Source organism: Myotis nattereri (genome assembly GCF_964212035.1).
Source record: "Myotis nattereri genome assembly, chromosome: 7".
NCBI lineage: Eukaryota > Metazoa > Chordata > Mammalia > Chiroptera > Vespertilionidae > Myotis > Myotis nattereri.
Genome location: NC_138082.1, coordinates 93,970,734 through 93,994,450, shown reverse-complemented (window position 1 = coordinate 93,994,450; position 23,717 = coordinate 93,970,734). Strand labels below are relative to the sequence as shown.

General features: G+C 43.9%; 1 protein-coding gene across 1 annotated transcript in view; it reads left to right on the top strand.

Moving 5' to 3' along the window:
* SAP130 (Sin3A associated protein 130) overlaps positions 1-23,717 on the top strand; it is a gene marked incomplete at its 5' end in the record, with an annotated part of 96,910 nt that overhangs the window by 14,066 nt on the left and 59,127 nt on the right. The window contains 5 exon segments of the mRNA XM_081096303.1: positions 1,809-1,933; positions 14,547-14,694; positions 14,857-14,947; positions 15,122-15,226; positions 19,951-20,092. Coding sequence (XP_080952429.1) covers positions 1,809-1,933; positions 14,547-14,694; positions 14,857-14,947; positions 15,122-15,226; positions 19,951-20,092 — 611 coding nt within the window.

The window sequence follows — 23,717 nt, the reverse complement described above, 5'->3', positions numbered from 1 at the left end:
GTAGGGTAGGTTGAATTGTAGACAGTGTCTGATCCTCTGTAAGAATTTAGAAGAGGTAGTAAAGAAAATTCGCTTTTTTTTAAAAAAATCATCACCCGAGGATTTATGTTTTTATTGATTTTAGAGAAAGGAAGGGAGAAAGAGAGAGAAACATCAGTGTGAGAGAGACATGCATCAGTTGCCTCCCGTATATGCCTGACCAGGATCAAACCTGAAACCTTTTGGTGCACGAGATGACACTCCAACCAGCTGAGCCACACTGGCCAGGGCAAGGCTTTCTGTTAGGATGAGTGTGGTCATGGGGATTCAGAGAAGTGAGGGGGCAACACAATGAACAGTGGCAGGGAAGACAGGGATGATTATAGACAACGCTTATTAGTAAAGGCAGTTAGAACTGAGCGGCTCTCATTTGAGCCCCTGAATGTTTTATGCACATATGTGTACTTTTTTAGGAAAACAGTCTATGTATGCTTTTCAGCTTCTTTTCAAGGAAATTTGCAGTCTCAGTACTACTGAAGTATAATGCATGATTAAGTGATGTCTCAAATCAGAACTCTTAAGATATGGAGTGAAAACTTGATTTCGTACGCTGCAGAGTGCTACTTAAGTTTTTTGAATAGAGTAATGTATGGTCAGACAAGTATCTGTGAAAGATTAACATAGCTGAATTACATGTAGGAGGTAGAAATTGAAATTCTTTTGGGGACCAGATTGGTAATATGTATGTATCAAAACAGGTTTAAAACAATAAGGAAAAGTGCTGATTAGGACACAGGGTAGTACATGTCCAGCCTAGAGCTTTCTAATTAAAACAAATAAAAGACCTTGCTGGTTAACAAAACATTTGGAAACTGATTAGGCCCCCCAGGAGGGTATGTGGCATAGAGGGAGGATTGGAGAAGGAGGAGAACCAAATGGGGAAGACAGTGAAGCAGCTCTCGTGTAAGACAAGCTGTAACCATAGGCACATAGGTAAGAGGTTGGAAGGTGAAGCACAGAGATCAAGAATGGGCAGAGTTTGCCTGGCTGTGCGGCTCAGTGGTTGAGCATTGACCCATGAGCCAGGAGGTCACGGTTCGATTCCGGTCACGGGCACATGCCTGGGTTGCAGGCTCAAACCCCAGGAGGTGGCATGCAGGAGGCAGCTGATCAATGATTCTCTCTCATCATGATGGGCAGAGTTTTCAGATTTTAGTATAGGTAACAAGGTCAAAAAAGAGGTAACGCCGAGAGGAGCTCAGATGAATGGAAGAATTGACAGTGGACAAGCAGGGGAAGCCCGTGTGGAGCTCAGTTGTTAGATGGAAGGTCTTACACACACGTAGCGGTAAGGGGAGTGTGTCCATGTGAACGCCTCCAGAGAGCATCTGGGCACTGAATTTGGCCAGCAAGAATGCCTTTAGTACGCTGATGTGGATGCCCTTAGGGTCAGCCGCTCTGTCCAGTGGCTGAGGAGGCCCTCTGTGGACAGCACTGGTTGCACCAGGGCCAACAGCAGACCTGTGGGAAATCTGGATCTGAAAGGTTCAGTCCAATTTGTACTGACACTGATAGTAGGACAGAATTTTTAATCTAGTTGTACTTAGAAAGAAGGGACTTGTGTTTTATCCAACCAAAATTGGATTTGTTTTTTATAATTCTGACTCTTGTATAACAGCGTATCCAAAAAGAGAATTCCTTAATAAGAATGGGACATAAACATACTTACTTGAAGGCCCAAGTTTCAAAGTGTACTTTTAGTGTTTGGCTTACTATATTTTATTTTGATTTTTGTTTTAAGTGAAATATTTTTTTCTCTACCTTGGTAGTCTCGTCCACCTGTGACGACTTCTAATACCATCCCTCCTGCTGTGGTAGCAACTGTCTCAGCCACCAGAGCTCAGTCTCCAGTCATTACTACAACGGCAGCACATGCTACTGATTCAGCACTTAGGTATGTTTGGGGGTTTGATGATCGAGCCATTCTTCCTTCTCCTTCTCTCCGTTTTTCCTTTCCATCCTTAATGCCTTTTTCTGACTCCATACTTACTGAGTCCTTTTTAAAATGAGCTATTTGGTGCTCTAATTACTGAGGATAATACAAATTCCTGCCTCAGAGTTTCTATTTGTAGGGTTTGGAGACACAATAAATATATACATACGTATACTTCTTTAGATGATGAAAAACGTTTTTGGGGAAAATTAGGTAGGGTGAATGACATTAGGAGTGATAGAGTAAGCACTACGGGGGCTTAATTTTTCATAAGGTGACCAGGGAGGGCTTTGTTGAATACATTTGAGAAGATGTGATGAAGTAAACCATATGGCTGTTGGGCTGAGAGCATTCTATGGTGGGGCCCTGAGACAGGATATGTTTGCCCATAAAAGGAGCAGCAGGAGATTATTTTAGTAGTTTACAGGGTTCCCAAACCACGTAGGGCATTATGGCCCACACTGCAGTTTGGACTTGGCTGGGCGTCAGTGGCGAGCCTTAGTGGAGTGTGATCTGAAGTTTTAGTAGGATCAGCCTGGTTGCTGGATAGAGGAGGCTTTAGAGAGGCAAAGTTGGAAACAGGAATTGTTCAGAAGGGCATGGCAGAAATCCAAGAGATGATTGTTGGGGATAAAAAGGCATGGTTTAGATTCTGAATAGAATTTTTTAAGATAGTCAAGAGGATTTTGGAGGAATTGCATAGAGAACTGTGGAAGAAAGAAAAGAGTTAGGATTATGCCAGCACTAGTGGGGCTTGCGGCTAGGAGGATGGAGTTGCAGTAACTTCAAATGGAGAACAGTGAGGGGATAAGTTTTGGGGAAGAAGTCCAGACTTTGGTTCTGGGTATTTTAAGGTTGTACTGACTTCTGAGCATCCAAGTGGAGATACTGAGATAGGATAATATACTACTTTGGAGCCAGGGAGGAGTTCTGGAGTAGAAAATTTAGGGTGACAATATAGTTTGGCAAGAGGTTTATGAGGGAAAAATAGCTCCCAGTTGAGAGAGCTGTAGGGGAAGAAGTGTTCACAGGAGAACCAAGATTCATTAGAGCAGGAAGGTAAGGCCATATATTGAGAGATGAGGTCTCCACCATACATGTGATTTTACTAAAGATGAAGTTCCGGTGGTCTTTCTTGATTTGTCATTGCTTCTGTGGATGCCAGGGAAAACCTTTGGCATAGAAACACAAGTGATTCACTAAAGGAAAGAAAGAGTAGTAGGTATGAGGAATAGAGCTGTCAGGAACTAGAGACTCTCCATAAAACTCCATCACCAGCTGGAGTCAGGAGAGACTAGAACAGCGGGGAGTCTGGGACTCTGCTTGAATTTCTTCTTGCCGGACCGAGTACATTGAGAGGAAACAAGGACAAGAAAGCACATTTAGAAAGAAGGTTGTATTTTAGGTTACTGGGTTTCTCGGGGACTATCAAATGGCTATGGTGAACAGGTGGTTGAAGAGAGAATGGATTTGGAAGTCATTGACCTACAATTAAATGTGTGAGGTATCTGAGTCTATTCAGGAGAAATCAATAGAGTGATAGGGTCTAGAACCAAACTGAAGAAAATAACATTTAAATGCAGAATAGTGCCTAGAACTCAGCCAGTAAATGATAGTGCCTATTAGCTCTATCATTTACTAGCTGTGTGACATAAGGCAAGCTTCTCAGCTTCCCTCATTTTTAGTCCCCTCTTCAATAAAATGAGGACACATTACTTCTTTAGTAATTTAATATATTGCCTGAGGTACAAAGAGACACAACTACCCAACGTAAAATAGACTCTGTGTAATCATTTTAACTTTATATTACCTTTAAAAAGTTAATAGATTCAGATGGTATGTTGAAACTCAAAGGCTAAATATGTATACAATGAAAACTAGGGTTAAAGTGGGGTTTTTTCCCCGTGTTATTGGAGCATCTATTTTTTCTAGTATATTGAGTTTTTAATAAAAAATGGACATTGAATTTTGTCAGATTGTTTCAGCATTCATTCATACAACAAATATTTGTGTACCAGTCAGTGCTCTAGTCACTGGAAATACATTAGTGAAACAGACAAAAACCCTAATGATCAGATGATTTTTCTACTTACATAAATGTGATAAATTTCTAGTATCTAACTTCCTTTGAATTCTGGAGATAGAAAATTTAAGCAGACCATTTTCCATAGACTGAATAGAATAAAATTTTGAAGTACTATCTCCCAGAAAAGCAACAGGCCCAGATTATTTCACTGAATTCTACCAAATTCCCAAAGAGCAGATAAGCCAGTGATGATTAAACTGATTCAAGACAGAAAAAGAAGGAAAGTTAAAATAAAAATTTAAGCAGTAGGTGGCTGTTAAATGATTCAATCTTTTCTATCAGTATTTGACTATTTTGTTGTTTTTCATTATTTGGTGGAATGAAATTCTCTTACTTTCTTCGAGAAGGGCTTATGGGCATGGAATAGAGTGCGTCATCTCAGAGGGAAGGTGGGAAGGGTGGAGAGGGGAGGTAATCAACCAAGGACCTTGTTTGCATATATGTATGGCCCATGGACACAGACAATGGGCCTGTGAGGGCCTGGGGCAGGCAAAAGGGGACCAGTGGGGGAAAATGGGATATATATATAATACTTCCAACAATAATTTTCTTTTTTTTTTAAAAGAAAGAGGGGCTTATAGGATCCTGTGGAGTTGAACAGGGACAGCCACCGCTAATTTGGAGCAGGTTGGGGTTCCTGTTCTACCCTGCCTGGGGGGCAAAAGCTGGTTCCAGACTGACCTTTTGGTGTGTGAAATTTTTCTTCAGCATCTGCATGGGAAGGCGGTGGTTGAGGGGGTAAGAGATCAACCAAAGGATCAATTTCTGGGTTTTCTGTTGTGTTCCATTGGTCTATATGTCTGTTCTTGTGCCAGTACCAGGCAGTTTTGAGAACAGTGGCTTTATATTATAGCTTGATATCTGGTATTGTGATCCCTCCAACTTTGTCCTTTCCCAAGATTGCTGTGGCTATTCGGGGTCTTTTTTATTCCATATAAATTTTTGGAGAATTTGTTCTAAGTCTTTGAAGTACGCCGTTGGTATTTTAATGGGGATTGAATTGAACCTATAGATTGCTTTGGGTAGTATGGACATTTTAATGATGTTGATTCTGCCAGTCCATGAACATGGTATATTCTTCCATTTGTTCATGTCTTCCCCTATCTCTTTTTTCAGTGTCCTGTAATTTTCTGAGTACAGGTCCTTTACCTCCTTGGTTAAATTTATTCCTAGGTATCTTAATTTTTTTGTCGCAATGGTAAATGGGATTGTTTTTTTAGTTTCTCTTTATGTAAAGTTCATTATTGATGTATGAAAAAGCCATAGGTTCTGGGTGTTAATTTTGTATCTTGTTACATTGCCGAATTCATTTATAGTAGTTTTTTGATGGAGTCTTTAGAGTTTTCTATGTACAAATCATGTCATCTGTGGATAATGACAATTTTACTTCTTTTTCAATTTGGATGCCTTTTATTTCTTCTTCTTGTCTGATTGCTCTGGCTAGCACTTCAGTACTATGTAGAACAGGAGTGGTGAGAGGGGGCATCCCTGTCTTGTTCCTGTTCTTAGGGGAAATGGTTTTAGTTTTGCCCACTAAGTATGATGTTGGCTGAAGGTTTGTCATACGAGGTTTTTATTATGTTGAGGTATGATCCCTCTATTCACATTTTGCTGAGAGTATCAGGAAAGGGTGTTGAATTTTGTCAAATGCCTTTTCTGCATCAATTGATATGATTATGTGATTTTTGTGTCTCAGTTAGTTTATGTGATTTATCACATTTATTGTTTTGCAGATATTGTACCAGCCTTGCATCCCTGGAATAAATCCCACTTGGTCATGGTGTATGATCTTTCTAATATAATGCTGGATCCCATTTGCTAGAATTTTGTTGAGGAATTTAGGATCTATGTTCATCGGAGGGATTGGCCTGTAATTCTCTTTCTTTGTAGTGTCTATCTGGTTTGGGGATTAGGGTAGTGCTGGCTTCATAGAAAGAGCTTGGAAGTATGCCTTCCTCTTGAATTTTTTGGAATAGTCTAAGGAGAATAGGTTTTAGTTCCTCTTTGAATGTTTAGTAAAACTCCCCTGTGAAGCCCTCTGGCCCCGGAGTTTTGTTTGCTGGGAGCTTTTTTTTTTTTTTTTTAATCTCTTTTATTCTTTTTTTTTTTATTGATTAAGATATTACATATGTGTACCCTCTACCCCCCCCCCCTCATCCCCTCACCCCCCCTCCCCCCCCCGTTGTCCGTGTCCATTGGTTAGTCCTATATGCTTGCATATAAGTCCTTTGGTTGATCCTTCCCCCTTGCCCCCACCCTCCCCCACCTTCCCTCCAAGGCCCGACAGTCCATTCAAAGCCTCTCCGTCTCTGGATCAGTCCTTGTTCATCAGTTTATGTTGTTCATTATATTCCACAAATAAGTGAGATCTTGTGGTATTTATCCGCTCTCCAGTTCCATCCATGCTGTGGCAAATGGTAAGAGTTCCTTTTTCTTCTTCCTCTTCTTAAAGAATACCTTTCAGCATTTCGTATAATGCTGGTTTGGTGGTGATGAACTCCTTTAGCTTTTTCTTATCCGTGAAGCTCTTTATCTGACCTTCTATTCTGAATGATAGCTTTGCTGGATAAAGTAATCTTGGTTGCAGGCTCTTGCTATTCATCTCTTTGAATATTTCTTGCCACTCTCTTCTGGCCTGCATGGTTTCTGTTGAGAAATCAGCTGACAGTCGGATGGGTACTCCCTTGTAGGTAACTGACTGTCTTTCTCTTGCTGCTTTTAAGATTCTCTCTTTATCTTTTGCTCTTGGCATTTTAATTATGATGTGTCTTGGTGTGGTCCTCTTTGGATTCCTTTTGTTTGGGGTTCTCTGCGCTTCTTGGACTTGTAGGTCCATTTCTTTCACCAGGTGGGGGAAGTTTTCTGTCATTATTTCTTCAAAAAGGTTTTCAATATCTTGCCCTCTCTCTCCTTCTGGTACCCCTATAATTCTGATGTTGGTACGCTTGAAGTTGTCCCAGAGGTTCCTTACACTATCTTCATATTTTTGGAATCTCTTTTCTTTTTTCTTTTTCGGTTGGGTATTTTTTGTTTCTTTGTATTTCAAATCTTTGACTTGATTCTTGGGATCCTCTTGTCTGCTGTTGGATCTCTGTAAAATATTCTTTATTTCAGTCAGTGTATGCTTAATTTCTAGTTGGTCCTTTTTCATGTCCTCCATGGTCTCACCATACTCCTTGAGGGATTCATTAAATTTATCGGCAGTTTCCATAAAATTCTTGAAAAACCTTATAAACGTGGCCTTGAACTCTATATCCAGTCGTCTGTCCTCCTCCGTTTCTGACAATTGTGACCTGTTTCTCTGTCTCCGCATTTTGGCTGCTTCCCTGTGTTGATAGAGTGGCCCTGCGCGCCAGGTGTCCTGTAGGGCCCAGTGGCTCAGCCTCCTCAGTTACCTGGGGTGGACACTCTTGGTGCCTTGGTTGATGTAGGATCACTGGGAGGAATTGACCTCCAGGCCAATTGGCTGTGGGAAGCAGCTGTGTCTGAAGTGGGAGAATGGTCCCCCTCTGACCACTGGGTACAGTGGCTCCTGGATCTAAGGAGGTGCTAATTCAGCCCCTGCCTGAGGCCTCACAGCCGGGCCACGAAGAGGCTCAGCTGTGAAGCAATGCAAGCCGCTGCGGGGCCTTGGGCCTTCTCTTGGAAGTTCCGGGTCTGGCTGGCCCGGCTGCAGTTAGGTAATTATCAGGTTGCAAAGGGCCGGGCCATTCACATGCAAAAGCCTCTGCCGCAGCCTGGGTGGGGCGGGGCCTCAGGGAGTCAAAAGGCCAGAGAAAGAAGCAATGGCTGATTCTCTGCGCCCGCAGCCCGCAGTCGCGCGTCTCAGTGTCCCGGTAACGGCTGCAAGCACCTCTGAGGGAAATCCGCCCTCAAGTTCGCCCGCTGCCGCCTGAGAGATCAGCCTCTCCCCGTATGTGACCTGGGTCCCCAGAGACTTCCCAGAACCGGAGATCAGAGCAGTCGGGAGCTTGTGATTCAAAAAGACAGCCGCGTCCTCAGGTGCCACCCCCTTTCCGTGCGCGAGCACGCGAGCCGCCGCCGTACCTCTGCACTCAGCCTCCGCAGCTCCTCTGGCTCTCAGCGTGCTTTTCTTTTCTTCTAGTTGTAGAAATTACACTCAGCCAGCCTTCCTGTTTTTCTGGACGATGTTTGCTCCGTCCTTTGGGATAATTTTCAATTGCTGTGGGAGGCGACTATTTCCCGGTGTTTATCTATGCCGCCATCTTAGTTTCTCATGCTGGGAGCTTTTTGATGACTGCTTCGATTTCCTCTTTATCTGCCTATTGAGATTTTTCTATTCTTCTTCATTGAGTTTTGGAAGGTTGTATTTTTCTAGGAATATTTCCTCTAGGTTGTTTAGTTGGTTGGAGTAGAGTTGTTCATAGTATTTTTTTTTTTATAATCCTTTGTATTTCTGTTGGGTGTGTTGTTATTTCACCTCTTTCATTTCTGATTTTGTTTATTTGGGGCCTCTATGTTTCTTGGTGAGCCTGGCTAGAGGTTCATCAATCTTGTTTATCCTTTCAAAGAACCAGCGCTTGGTTTCATTGATTTTATGTATTGTTTTTTTGGTCTCTATGTCATTTATTTCTGCTCTAATCTTTATTATCTCCTTCCTTCTGCTCACTCTGGACTTTTCTTGTTGCTCTCTTTCTAATTCTTTAAGTTGTAGGGTTAGATAATTTATTACCATTTTTTCTTGTTTTTTGAGGTAGGCCTGTAATGCTGTTGAACTTCCCTTTCAGGACTGCTTTCACTGTGTCCCATAGGTTTTGGATTGTTGTGTTTTCGTTGTCATTCGTTTCCAGGATGTTTTTAATTTCTTCTTTGTTCTCTTTGGTAACCCAATCATTGTTTAATAGCATGTTAGTGTTTGAATCTTTGTGGTTGTTGTTTTTTTTTTTTTTTTTTTTTTTTTGTAGTTGATTTCTAATATTATGCCACTGTGATCTGAGAAGATGCTTGATATGATTTCAATCTTCCAGAATTTGGAGAGTCTTTGCCTGTGACCCAATATGTGGTGTATCTTTGAAATTGTCCCATGTGCACTCGAGAAAAATGTATATTCTGTAGCTTTGGGATGAAATGTTCAGAAGATGTCAATTAAGTCCATCTGATCTAGTGAGTCATTTGGGATTGCTGTTTCTTTAATTTTTTTCTTTTTTTTTTTTGTCTAGAGGATTTATCTAGTGATGTCAGTGGGTTATTAAAGTCCCGTACTATGACTGTATTACTGTTGATCTCTCCCTTCATATCTTCCAGAAGTTTCATATATTTGGGTGCTCCTGCATTAGGTGCATATATGTTTACCAGGGTTATATCCTCTTGTTGTATCGATCCCTTTAGTATTATGAAGTGCCCTTCTTTATCTGTTGTTATGGCCTTCACTTTGAGGTCTACTTTGTCAAATATAAGTATTGCTACCCCTGCTTTGTTTTCATTTCCATTTGCCTGAAAGATATTTTTGCATCCCTTCACTTTCAGTCTGTGTGAGTCTCTTGTTCTGAGGTGGGTCTCTTGTAGACAGCATATATATGGGTCATGTTTTTTTATCCATTCAGCCACTCTATGCCTTTAGATTGGAGCATTTAGTCCGTTTACATTTAAAGTTAATATTGATAGGTATTTGTTTGTAGCCATTTTTATTTTTTGTTCTTTCCTTCTCCTTTTTCCTTCTATTTACAACAGTCCCTCTAGCATTTCTTGTATTGCTGGCTTGGTAGTGATAAATTCCCTTAGCCTTTTTTTGTCTGTGAAGCTCCTTATTTCTCCTTCAATTTTGAATGATAGCCTTGCTGGATAAAGTATTTGTAGTCAGTCCCTTGTGTTGCATCACTTTGTATACTTCCTTTCATTCCTTTGTGGCCTGATGTGTTTCTGTTGCGAAATCATTTGATAATCTAAAGAGAGATCCCTTGTACCTAACTTTCTGTCTTTCTCTTGCAGCCTTTAAGATTCTCTCTTTATCATTAACGTTGGCCATTGTAACTACGTGTCTTGATGTGTGTCTTTTGAGGTTTATGTTGTTTGGGACTCTGCACTTGTATAATTTTTTTCTTCCCCACATCAGGGAAGTTTTCTGACATTATTTCTTCAAATAGGTTTTCTAACCCTTGTTCCTCTTCCGGTCGGTCTGGCACTCCTATTGTACATCTGTTGATTTGTTTCATGTTGTCCCAAAGCTCCCTCAGGCTCTCCTGTCTTTTGATTTTTTTCTCCAATTTCAGTTCAGATTGGGAGGATTTTGCTTCCCTGTCTTCTAATTTGCTAATTCTGCCCTCTGCTTCTCCTAGTCTACTGTTGAACGCTTCCATGGAGGTTTTTATTGTAGCTATATCATTCTTTATTTCTTCCTGGTTCTTGCATAGGTTGTTGATTTTCTCATCCATCTGGTTCATGAATTATATGACCTTAATCTGAATTCTTTTTCTGATATATTGGCATGCCTCTGTTTCATTTAGTATTTTTCTGGCAATTTCTCCTTTTCTTTCCTTTGGGTGTGTTTGGTTTTTTGTCTCCACATTTTTGCTCGCTCTTTTTGCTGACTTTGGTATCCTGTTAAGTGTTCTTGCTGTTGTTGAGTTTTAGTCACTTGTTGCCAGTTAATTTGACATTTGCATTGGTAACCTTTTAAAGCATTAGACAGTCACAAATAATTTTTTATCATTTTGTATGAAATGGTGTAAAATTGTGGGGCAGGCGTTTCAGTACTTCAGGTGTCACAGGTTAAGCTGCTCTGAATCAAGGTTGTCTGTAATCTTCCCTGATAACAGTGAAAACCTTGGTGTGTATCTTTAGCTTTCTCCATAGAGCACAGTGTGTTTATCACAGTAACTTGTGGCCCGGTGCACGAATTTGTGCACATTGAAAGGAAATTAATTAGAAGAAATATTTTAATATCGCTCTTCACCCTTTCTCTATAATCGAAGTGTCAAGCAAATTCACAATTGACAATGACAGATGGAAACACACGCATGCAGTTGATGCCAGCGAGAGCTTTAACCCTTTGCAGTCGTTTGTCTACTCTCAGCCACCAAAGCTTTTTTACTGTTCCGGTTGTATGTCTGCTGTCAGCCACCACAGCAAGGAACTGTATGAATCTTAACTCTATTCATTCATGTATCAGTTCATAATTTCTCTGAAAGCTCTTAAGTGTCTAAGTGACCTTGTCGCGAACCAAAACATTGCCCTGACAAATCGGAGATATGGAAACTCAATATAAACAAACGCGGTTGTTCCACACTCGCCATGCAAAACACCGTGGCGAGTCAGTCGCCTTTTGAGAGTGAAGAAATCGACAAGCTTCGGAGATACCTCGCAGAATCTAATCTAATAAAAGAGAAACATGGTAATTGGCGTACGACCGCTACCCTTCCCATTGGCTAATCAGGGAGATATGCAAATTAACTGTCAGCCTAGATGGCGGCCGGCAGCCAGGCAGCTTGAAACTAACATGAGGCTTGCTTGCTTCAGTGACGGAGGACTCCAACGTTCCCCGCCTGCCTGCCGCTGCAGGCTTCTGAGTCTGCAGTTTGAAACATTGTAACATATAAAAGCTAAAAAAAAACCCAGAAACCAGCTTTCAGCGAGCTGGGATCTCAGAGCTGGAGTCAGAGCTGAAGTTATACATTGTTTCGATTACCTACTTTCAGCAGCGGAGGCCTAAGAGCTGGAGCCTCAGAGCTAAAGCTGGCCCAGAATTAAAAAAAAAAGAAAAGAAAAATAGGAGCGGTTGGGAGCTTCCATCACCCGCCAGCCTGAAAACAGCCCTCAGCCCCTCACCCAGACTGGCCAGGCACCCCAGTGGGGACCCCCACCCTGAAGGGTGTGTGACCAGCTGCAAACAGCCATCATCCCCTCACCCAAGCTGGCCAGGCACCCCAGTGGGGACCCCCACCCTGATCCAGGACACCCTTCAGGGCAAACCAGCCAGCACCCACCCATGCACCAGGCCTCTACCCTATATAGCAAAAGGGTAATATGCCTCCCAGCACCGGGATCAGCGGAGCCGCGAGGCCTCCCGGCACTGGGATCAGCGTGACAGGGGGCAGCGCCCAAACCCCCTGATCGCCCTGCGGCTCTGTGTGTGACAGGGTGCAGCGCCCCAACCCCCTGATCGGCCCTGCTCTGTGTGTGACAGGGTGCGGCGCCCAACCCCCCTCCCCCCCAGGCCCTGCTCTGTGTATGACGGGGTAGAGCCATAACCTCCCCATCGGCCCTGCCCTGAGTGTGAGAGTGGCGGCACCCCAACCCCCTGATTGGCCCTGCTCTGTGCATGACAAGGGGGGTGGCACCGCAACCTCCCCATCGACCCTGCCTTGAGTGTGACGGGATGGTGCCCCAACCCCCCAATCGGCCCTACCCTGAGCGTGACTGAGGGTGGAATCACAACCTCCCGATCGCCCTGCTCTGTGTATGACAGGGGGCGGCTCCCAACGCCCCAATCGGCCCTGCTCTGAGCCCGACCAGGGGCTGCACCTAGGGATTGGGCCTGCCCTCTGCCACCTGGGAGCAGGCCTAAGCTAGCAGGTCGTTATCTCCTGAGGGGTCCCAGACTGCGAGAAGGCACAGTCCGGGCTGAGGGACCCCCCTCCCCCCCGAGTGCACAAATTTTTGTGCACCGGGCCTCTAGTTTCAAATAAAGCTTTACAAATTACGTTTAACTGTAATTAGGCATTCTCGCTTGTTATTTCAAAATAATACTCCAAAATGGCAAAAATAAAGTTACCGAAAGAAGTGTACTGTGAATCTGAAAGTAACGATGAAGAGTTTTATTTTGACACCTTGAATACTGACTCTGATGTAGAAAGTGATAACGTTTGTAGTGATTCTACTAGTAGTGACATAGTTCCAAAAATGAATTAATAAATCTTGTTTATCCTTCATAATCTTTTTTTTTTAAAATATATTTTATTGATTTTTTACAGAGAGGAAGGGAGAGAGATAGTTAGAAACATCGATGAGAGAGAATCATCGATCAGCTGCCTCCTGCACATCCCCCACTGGGGATATGCCCGCAACCCAGGTACATGCCCTTGACCGGAATCGAACCCAGGACCTCTCAGTCCGCAGGCCGACGCTCTATCCACTGAGCCAAACCGGTTTCGGCTATCCTTCATAATCTTGCATGTTATGTATCACTGCTCTTTCAATGGAAATTAATTCCGACCAGTACGACACCCATGTCCAAATTTAATACGACCACAAAGGGTTATATGTATTGTGCATGTGCGATTTAGCTTAGCCTTTTATAGATATAGAACGAACTTGCTTAATTAGACCTGCTTTCTGATGTAGCTAAACTTCTTCCAGCCCAGTGAAGCACCCCAACTTCTCTTTCAGGTAGTTGTCAGCAGCACAGCAGTAAATATCAACATGAAGCAGATTATTATTGTAGATCACGCAGGGAGTACAAAGGGTAAAAGCTTTCTAAATCTCTGTTTTCTGGCTAATGAAAAGAAAATTGGATTCTGCCGAGTCTCCTATCTACCTACTCCAGGACTTCTGTGAGGATCAAATGAGATGAGGCACAGGAAAATGCTTCACAGACATTTGGTTAAAGTGTAAAATGTTTGCACCTGGCTATAAAACAAGTCATGTTCCTGGGCTGAAGAAACTGCAAGGTGGCTAGTTGCTAGGGTGAGGAAGCCGGGCATTGCTACGTGGGGCCCAGAGTGACCGTTTCCGGGCTGGGCTGCGCTGTGGGCCACAATTTGTGGGTCTCGGCAGCATCGGCTGTGAGTTGGTGGTTTTCACTCCAAGGTGGTGGCTGGGCCTGTGTCCTACTTAGAGGAAACCAAGTGTTGCTTTGTCAGAGCTAGGTCCACACTGCCGTTTCTATAAATGGCAAGTGCGTGTCACGGGAGCTCCTGTGTTGAGTGTCTGCCCCTGGTGTTGGTGTGCGCCATAGCAACCGGTCGGACGGGTGGAGGGACACAGCATATTAGCCTATCATATATATATAGATGCTTCCTTGAGATTGTCATAGAGCTTTGATTTAACTATATGGAGGGTGCTGAGAATGACCTAGGTTTAACTTCTTCAGGTCATGTTACATATTGATTGCTTTTGAAATGGGGCTCACAGTTTCAGAAGAGAAACTTGATGGGCCATTTACTTTACTGGTTCGACAATGGACCCTACAGACTTCTGAAAAAATACAACTCTCCCTGGCTAGTGTTTGAGTGGTTAGAGCATTGGCCCACCGTCCAAAAGGTCATGGGTTTGATTCCCTGTCAAGGGTGCACACCTGGGTTGCAGGTTCAATCCCCAGCCCTGGTCGTGGCACAACAGGGGGGGCTAACAGTCCATGTGTCTCTTGGGTCGATGTTTGTCTCTCTCTTCCCCCCCCCCCCTTTTTCCTTCCTCCCCCTTCCTTTCCACTCTCTCTAAAATTCACGGGAGTAAGTACCAGGGAGTACGTGGCATCAGTGCCTGAGCTGTGTCTGGAGACAAGTTAAAGATCACGTCTCTCTGTCTTCTCAGTCGGCCAGCGTTGTCTATCCAGCACCCACCGTCTGCAGCCATCAGCATTCAGCGCCCCCCCCAGTCACGGGATGCAGCAACAAGAATCACACTGCCCTCACACCCTGCCTTAGGGACACCAAAGCAGCAGCTTCACACCATGGCTCAGGTAAACCAGGGGGGAGAACCGTCCGCGTGCTTCTGCTATGGCTCAAGTGAGGACTGTGCAAAAGTCGCGAAGCTCATGCACTACTGAAGGCAGTGGTTGCTTCTGCACTAGACGGAGTGGCAGATGCTCGTCTGTAACTCTGTGTTCTGGGTCTCCCCACAGAAAACCATCTTCAGCACGGGCACCCCAGTGGCTGCGGCGACAGTGGCACCTATTTTGGCAACCAACACAATCTCTTCAGCGACCACAGCCGGTGAGTCAGCAGCCCTGCTGTTGCTTTCTGCCCAGTTCATTTTCACTCCTCGCTGAAAGAGTAGGCTATGAAAATTATCTTAACTTTTCCCAAGAGCTTGTCTCAGGTTTTTGAGAATCTATAATGTTCAGAGAGGCAATTGTTGAAGGATTTTCCTTTTTTCTCCCTTTTTAGGATCTGTGTCACACACACAATCCCCCACGAGTACAATTGTTACCATGACAGTGCCCTCCCATTCATCCCATGCTACTGCTGTGACCACCTCAAACATCCCAGTTGGTAAGTGTGGTATACCCTTTAGACAAGAGTTTCAAAGGGATTTTTCAGCCCCTCTGACCAACTCTTCTTATAGATGGATAGTATTGATTTTTTTGTTGTTGTTGATTTTCAAAGTAGCAGTGAATTTAACTTTTAACATTATTTGTTGTACAGATTTGGCATGACAGTAGGGAGAAAGGAATAATCTTTGAGAGCTCGAAGTAAACTTTAACTCTACTTTTAACTTTCTTGTGCATCAAACTACTCTTTTTATGTGTACCTTTTAAAGAAATAAATTAAATTTACTGACACGAAAACAACAGGGAAAGCCAGCAAGAAGCAGAGATCTGAAATGAGAACTGATGGATTGTTTAGAAGAAATCTTTGGGTGACAGTAGTGGGAAGACAGCTAAACGTAGGCTTTCGTTGAAGTGCTGCCTCAAAACACTTGATAACTGTCTTAAAGTTTCTTCTAGGCTTCATTATTCCCCCTTTTAAATATTGTATACTTTGAATATTTTAAACATCTTTGAAAGGTTTCTGCCAGCAGACGTTGGTCACTGGGAGCAGGGCCTGGCCAACGTTCCGTATAGCAGGGCCAGATAGTAGATGCAGGCCTCCTAGGTCTCTGCCCCAGCCGCTCGCCAGTGGCCAGTGTGCACAGGGGCTTTCTGGACATGGACATTTGCATTTCGTATAATTTTTAAGTGTCACAAAATGCTTCTCCCTCAGCCACTTCAATCCGTATGCCTTGCTTAGCGCAGGCCTCACGGAAGCGGGCAGCAGGCAGCATTCGGCTCTTGGGCCGCAGGTTGCCAGCCTCTATCCTAGGGGCTGCTCTCACTCTCACGGGCTCCCAGACAGACTGTGGCCTGTGAGGCTGCTCTCGCTAGTCCTCTGGCTGCAGGTTTTAGCTCTAGTGTTAGCCTCGCCTCCGGCCAGAATGATGAGCATGCCATCGCGTGCCGCCCCCCCCCCCCCGCCCCCCCAAAGTAAGACTGTGTCCTCTCAGATGGCATGCTCACAAGCTGAGCCCTGAGGCCTTGGGGTCTGGTGGCCAGACCAGCGATGTGGCTGCCCACCCGTATATGTAATACCTGGCTGCTCTTGTCCTTGCTTGCTTTTGCACATGCGAGCCAGACTGCAGCTGCACCGTCCTCCTAGCAAACTTTGAGGACACTTTTCAGAATAATGGTAACCCAGGAAACCCTCACTCCTCTTTCAGGTAACTGGGCTGTGCCCACCCTAAATTGGTACTAAGCACCCCCCTACCTCCCAAGACAGGTAACCGAGAGGACACTGCTGCTGGCTCTTACTCCTATCACTGCTCACTCCAGCCTGCCACCACACTTCTCTCATTTCCCTCTGGAGTTCACTTCTCTTCTGTGAAAAGAAGTTTGTTATGTGTGTCTGGTTTCAGCAGTAATGCACTGTTATTGAAAAGATCATTGATAATTCCATATTTTCGTGTCAAACCAATGTCTGGCTATACTTGCCATTGTCGGCAGTTATCCTCAGCTGTAACATCAGAGCCCAGCCCGTTCTTTTCATGTTTTCAGTCCAGAGTCTCACGAGAGAATCTGCAGCTGTGAAGAAAATCAGACCAGTAAAGAGGGGGCAGTGTATCTTATAGGGGCGCTTTGGTTTTCTCTTGATCCCTCTGAAAAATTATTTTGAGATTAGTTCTTGTTAATGTCACTGTATCTTCCTAAGAAATCACAGTGGAAGTCACCTCATAAATGTACCAGGAGATGGTCTGGTATCTCAGTGGTTAGAGCATTGTCCCAATACACCAAGGTTGCGGGTTCGATCCCTGGTCATAGCATATACAAGAACCAACCAATGAATGCACGAGTTAGTGGAACAACAAAATTGATGTTTCTCTCTCTCTTTCTCTATCTCCCTTCCACCCTTTCTCTCTTCTCCCTTCCTTCCCACACTCTCTCAAATCAATAAATAAAAATTTTAAGTAAAAGTGCCAGGAGACAGAACTATGATCATACATTTTTGCTAAAACTAGCAACTTTACACCTGTCCTAAGTTACTGTATTACTATATTCTATATCTACCCAGCTCATTTATTTTTTAATTTTAACCATTTCCTGAATTCTAGATATGAAAATCATTTGACATAAATACCAGAACATTTAACATCTGCCACCTTAATGTGATTGGTTTCATCTAAGTTCAAGTGGGTTTATGCTCTAGTTGTTTTCCTCTTTTATAGTAACCCAAATACTTTTTTGTTACATCATAATAGGATCCCTGTACAAAGCTTGAGAAGGAAAACTTGACATTAAACCTAGAGCATTGATCTTCAAGTTTAGGTCTAGGGGATATATTAAATCACCTAAGTGGTTTTTTCCAGGTGAGATCAAATATTGAATTCAGCCATTGTTTCTAATAAGAATATATTGGGTCAGGAATAAAAATGATTAACAATGTACATAGGGTTTTCTCCTCTAATGAATGCTCATCTCCAGTAGATGACCATACTGGTTTTCTCCTTCTCTGGCCCACACATGCCAGTGTCTTAGAATATACAAAGCAGAGTCAGTCACAGCATTCAGAAAATGAAATTATCTTTGGAGGTAGCAGTATGGCCAAGTTATGATTTCTGCATTATATTTTTCCTTAAATTTTATTTATTTTTAATAATAGAGAATATGGCTTTTTTAATTAGAAAAAAGTAAAGATTTAAAATTTGGGATGTGTTTACATTTATGAACCACTGTTTAGTTATCCTACAAATGATAACTGCATTCTTTGGAAGTATTATTTTTCCTGCTTTTTATGGGAAGAGTGAAAAACAAGGCTTCGTTGCTTTCCACTCAATACTCTATCTCCGACTGATGGAGAATGTGCCATTACAGTGCCTCTCTGCCTTAGTCAGCAGATGCCATCATCAGTGCTCCAATTGGGCACCCAGGGCATCCTGCAGAAACTTCTCTGGCTGTCTCCCTCAGGAAACGGCTGGGCATCCATGGTGGTTTGTGCTGCTTACCTTTGGTGTTCGATGCATTGCACTGTGGGTAATGTGGGGCATCATCCTAGTCTCTAGTGGTTATGTGCCTGTCACTGGTGTAACTTGTGTCTTTACACAGATGGAACCTTTGTCCCTCTAGAGCGGGTGGGGAACGTCCCGCCCATGGGCCATAAAGGCCTGAGAAAGCATTTGGTCTGGTCCTACCAAAGCATTAGGGGTGAGTTTATGTTTGACCAAGTATAGCAGACTAATTTTTTAAATATATTTTTATTGATTTCAGAGAAGAAGGGAAAGGGAGATAGAGATAAATTATTGATCAACTGCCTCCTGTACACCCCACCCACTGGGGATCAAATCGTGACCTCCTGGTTCATAGGTCAATGCTCAACCCCTGAGCCACACCAGCCAGCCTAGTAGGCTGATTTTTAAGTTAATAATTTTGTATGGCCTGAGAATGATGTTATAACTATCCAAATGGCCCTTGGCAGAGAAAAGGTTCCCCACCCCTGCTCTATATCTCTGAGGTCACAGCTTTTATTTGCAAATTTCAAGGCATAGAGTTAACAGATAGGTCTCTTAAGAACCATAAAGTATGTCCCAGTTCAGCTATACCTTCGGAACAAAATTTGATTGTAAATTGTAGAGGAGAGCAAATTTTGAGCCTGATACTAAATTTGAAAACTCTGTTGTTTATTTTGACTTTGCTGTAAGGTTTTAGATAAAGTCATAGGATATTCAAAATTAAATGATTATCTAGAGGAAGCTGGGACTTAGAAATTAAAATGATCTACTCAGTACTAATTAGCCACATTGCTACTTCCTTATGGACCCAATTACTTATGGAGTAAAATCTAAGGTCTTTGTCATTTCTATAGCTATATTTTCATTTGTTTATGGTTTGTTTGATTTTTTTAATAAAAAGTTTTCTCCTCAAAAAAGGATATCGAAGAAGCCAGGTCAGGGGAATGGGACCTGGTTGCTGATATTTTTGTTAAAGGAATAATGCTGAACCCTGCTTTGACAGTGTGAATATATTATATTAGTGGACTAGAGGCCTGTTGCATGAATTCGTGCACGGGTGGGGTCCTTCTGCCTGAACTGCGAACGGGGCCATCTCGCCCAGTCCTGACTGGGGCCAGCCGGCCAGGGGGAGGGGTCACAGGAGGTTGGCTGGCTGTGGGAGGTTGGCTGTGGGAGCACACTGACCACCAGGGGGCAGCTCCTGCATTGACATCTGCCCTCTGGTGGTCAGTGCGCATCATAGCGACCATCTGGTTTTAACGGTCGCTTAGGCTTAGATGAGATATATATTTATCTCATCTAAATTGCCAAAATTTGTGCACAGGGGCAGGGTCCCTCAGCCCGGCCTGCACCCTCTCACAATCTGGGACCCCTTGGGGGATGCAGTCGGACATCCCTCTCACAATCCGGGGCTGCTGGCCTGCCTGCCTGCCTCATCATCCCTAACCGCCTCTGCCTCGGCCCCCGCTGCCGCAGCTTTGTCTGGAAGGATGTCCGGAATGATGTTTGGAAGGTTGTTCAGCTATCTGGTCTAATAAGCATATTACGCTTTTATTCTTATAGATTAGATTGAAATAATTTAGTTGAACCGTGTGTACTCATCTTTCATTTTTTATTTTGATTAAAACTAAAATCCAGACTTCTTATTACTATTTGCATTAAGATTGTTGTGCAAGAATGATTTGTCTTGACAGTGAAAGCATATGAACAGTGATGTCATTGGTTTTCCTTTTTGTAGCTAAGGTGGTGCCTCAGCAGATCACACACACTTCTCCTAGGATCCAGCCTGATTACCCCACGGAGAGGAGCAGCCTGATTCCCATCTCAGGACATCGGGCCTCTCCAAATCCTGTGGCCATGGAGACTCGCAGTGACAATAGGTAGGAGGCAACGTGCCAGTTACCCTGCCTCAGTGTGTCATTCATTGTTTTGATTTTTCAATATTATAAAATGTCCCACAAATATGGCATGCATGTACTTATTCTTATTTTTAAACTAGAGGCCCGGTGCACGGATTCATGCACCAGTGGGGTCCCTCGGCTGGCCTGTGCCCTCTCACAATCTGGGACCCTTCAGGGGATGTGGGACTGCCGGTTTCGACGCAATCCCCGCAGGCCAGGCCGAGGAACCCCACCAGTGCACAAATATGTGCACTGGGCCTCTAGTATGCGTAGAAGATCTTTGGTTAATCTCTTCCTGCCCTCCTCCCTTCCCTCTTAGATTCATCAGTCTGCTCCATGTTTCCATGCGTGTGCATTGAGTATCTGCTCCATGGTGGTCACTGCACATCATAGGTACCAGTCCAACAGTCAGATACTTAGCATATTAGCCTTTTATTTATATAGGTTTTCTCCCTGAAAATAATACATTGTATTATTTCTCTTTTAGTTTTATGAAAATATCTGTATTCAGCCGTTCACCTTTTGATGGCTGATCTCTTAGGATCCATTGTTTTGTTTTGTGTGTTTCTCTGTATAATTTATTTTAAGAGTAAAGGTTGCAGTATTATGACTCTAAATATTTCCATTTTCATCGCTGAAGAACAAAGGCATTCTTACTTAATCTTGAAAGTATAGTTACCCCTGAAACAATTTTTTAGCTTTCTATCCTCTTTCATACATTGACATTTTTTAAGGATATGGATAGACCAGTTTTTGTAGAATACTCAGTTTGGGCTTATCAGATTGTTTTCTCATAGTTAGATTCAAGCTATGCATTTTTGGAGTGAATACCACTTGGTTGATGTGCTCTCATCACTACTATTACATTAGAGAGCTCATGCTATTTTTTTGTCTCATTATTAGTTAGGTCAACATTAGTTATTTAGTGAAGATGTGATGTTTGCCAGATTTTCCTACTATAAAGGGATGTTTTTCTTTTAATTAAGTAATCTGTGTGGAAATACTTTGAGGCTATAAATATCCTTTCCCCCAATAAACTTTCACGCAATAGTTTGTTTCCTGGCTAAATCAGTTGAGGTTTGTTAAAATATGTTGGTTGCAAAATAGTGACTTTTTCTAACTATTGTTTCACATTTATCAGTTGACATTTTGATATAAAGATATTTTCTCATTTTCTCCCATTTATTTATTTTGTGTATTTTTTTTTTTTTTTAGAAACAGAATAGGCTCATAGATTTGGTTTTATTCATTACTACAGTCTCAGTATCATCTATTTTGATGTTCAAATTCTCTCTGGGTTGGTCCATGGGAGCCCCTTCAGACTAGTTCCTGTGGTTTTGCCATGGCCTGGTCATTCCAGCCCTTCCCACCACCGTAAGATTATCAGACCCCTCCTGAACTTTGTCAGCATCTTGGAGTCCACCATTTCTCCAAGGAGCCTGGTTCCTTTCATCATTTAGAAACCAAGATGTAGGCATTAGCTGTTTATTGTCGTTTTCTCTAGGCTCTTTCAGCAGGCAAAAAGTATGTAACATTTTAAAAACTCTTTACTTAGCACATGGTTATACGTCTAATTCCACCCCATCCCCTCCCCCATTGCGTACTTGCACAGGAACTCACTTTAGCATCGGGTCACTTTTCAGTTGTCCTGTCCCATTATGGTGCATAGGGGTGCTCCTAGCCTTTCCTATATCCCGTGTCCATCCTTTCTGCTGAGCATGACTGTTAGCTCTGAAAGGTTCGAAGTTCTTTTGGATTTCCTATTTAGATGTTTATCTCATCTACAAATAAGGACAGGTTTTTGCGGGATGAGGGAGTTTTTTTCATTTCTATTTTGTATACTTATGTTTGTCTTGTTGGCTAAACTTCCAGTGTGATGTTGAATGTAGCAGAGATAGTGAGCATCCTTGTCTTGTTCCTGACCTAAATGGGAAGTCTCTGAAATTTCATAATCAATTTTTGTAGATATTGTTTTCAGTTTGAGGAACAAAGTTTTGTTTCTGTCCCACTTTCTTAGACATTTATGTCATAAATAAGTATTGAATGCTAATATAATAGCAATTTTTATATCTTTTGCAAAGTTTCAAGTGATTGTTCTTTTGTACATTTTTAATATGATCTAAAACATTAATAGAAATTCTGATATTGAATCATTCCTACTTTCCTGTGATAAATCTTATTTGATCATGATGTATTTAATTTTATATAATAACTAGTGACCCAGTGCACGGATTCGTGCACATTGAAAGGAAATTAATTAGAAGTTGGCCACAGGGCGGGACTGGGTGAGACAGGCCAGACACGCCCTGGAGCCAACCTCTCACCGTCCCTCCCCGGCCGGCCACACCAGAGGTGGTGCTGTGACTCAAAGGGCTTCTATGGAATGAGTGGGTCCCCCTGCCAGGTGGGGTCCCTCAGCCTGGCCTGCAGGGATCTGGCCGAAACCGGCTCTCCAACATCCACCAAGGGGTCCCCGAGTGTGAGAGGGCACTCTGCAAAGTTGCTGTCGTACAGGGTGTGGAACACAAACGCAAGTGTGCAGTAAACCAGATTCGGGGCTGGCAGTGCCCCAGCAACAACATAACCCATGGCCGAAGGTGGAGTCGCCTGGCCCCATGAGGAATCGGGCTCCCTCCTTTCTGGTTCCAGGGTGCATCACCCAAGAACCACCACTGCCAAGTCACTGCAGCTGGTCAGTTTATGCATTGAGCATCTTCCCCCTGGTGGTCAGTGCTTGTCATAGCTACCAGTCAGATGGGAACTTAGCCTTTTATATATATACTAGAGGCCCGGTGCACAAAAATTTGTGCACTTGGTGGGGGTCCCTCAGCCCGGCCTGTGCCCTCTCGCAGTCTAGGACCCTTCGGGGGAATGACCACCTGCCGGCTTAGGCCCACTCCCTGGGGAGGCGGGCCTAAGCTGGCAATCAGACATCCCTCTGGCAGCCCAGGAGCCCTCGAGGGATGTCCACTTGCCAGCGGGGAGCAGGCCTAAGCTGCAGTCTGACATGCTTAGTGCTGCTGAGGAGGCAGGAGAGGCTCCCACCACCACCGCTGTACTGGCAGCCGTCAGCCTGCCTTGTGGCTGAGCAGAGCTCCTCCTGTGGGAGTGCACTGACCACCAGGGGGCAGTTCCTGCATTGAGCGTCTGCCCCCTGGTGGTCAGAGTGTGTCATAGTGACCAGTCATTCCCAGTCTTTCTGCTGTTAGGGTCAGTTTGCATATTACCCCTCTATTATATAGGATAGAGGCTTGGTGCTCGGGTGGGAGCCAGCTGGTTTGCGCTGAAGGGTGTCCCGGATTAGGGTGGGGATCCCGCTGGGGTGCCTGGCCAGCCTGGGTGAGGGGCTGATGGCTGTTTGCAGCTCTTCACACCCCCTTCAGGGTGGGGGTCCCCACTGGGGTGCCTGGCCAGCCTGGGTGAGGAGCTGATGGCTGTTTGCTGGCTGGTCAAGCCCCCCACACACAGTGGGGACCCTCACCCCATGGAGGTTTGGCCAGCCTGGGTGAGGGGCTGATGGCTATTTTCAGGCTGGCCGCACCCCCTTTAGGGTGGTGGGTCCCCACTAGGGTGCCTGGCCAGCCTGGGTGAGGGGCTGAGGGCC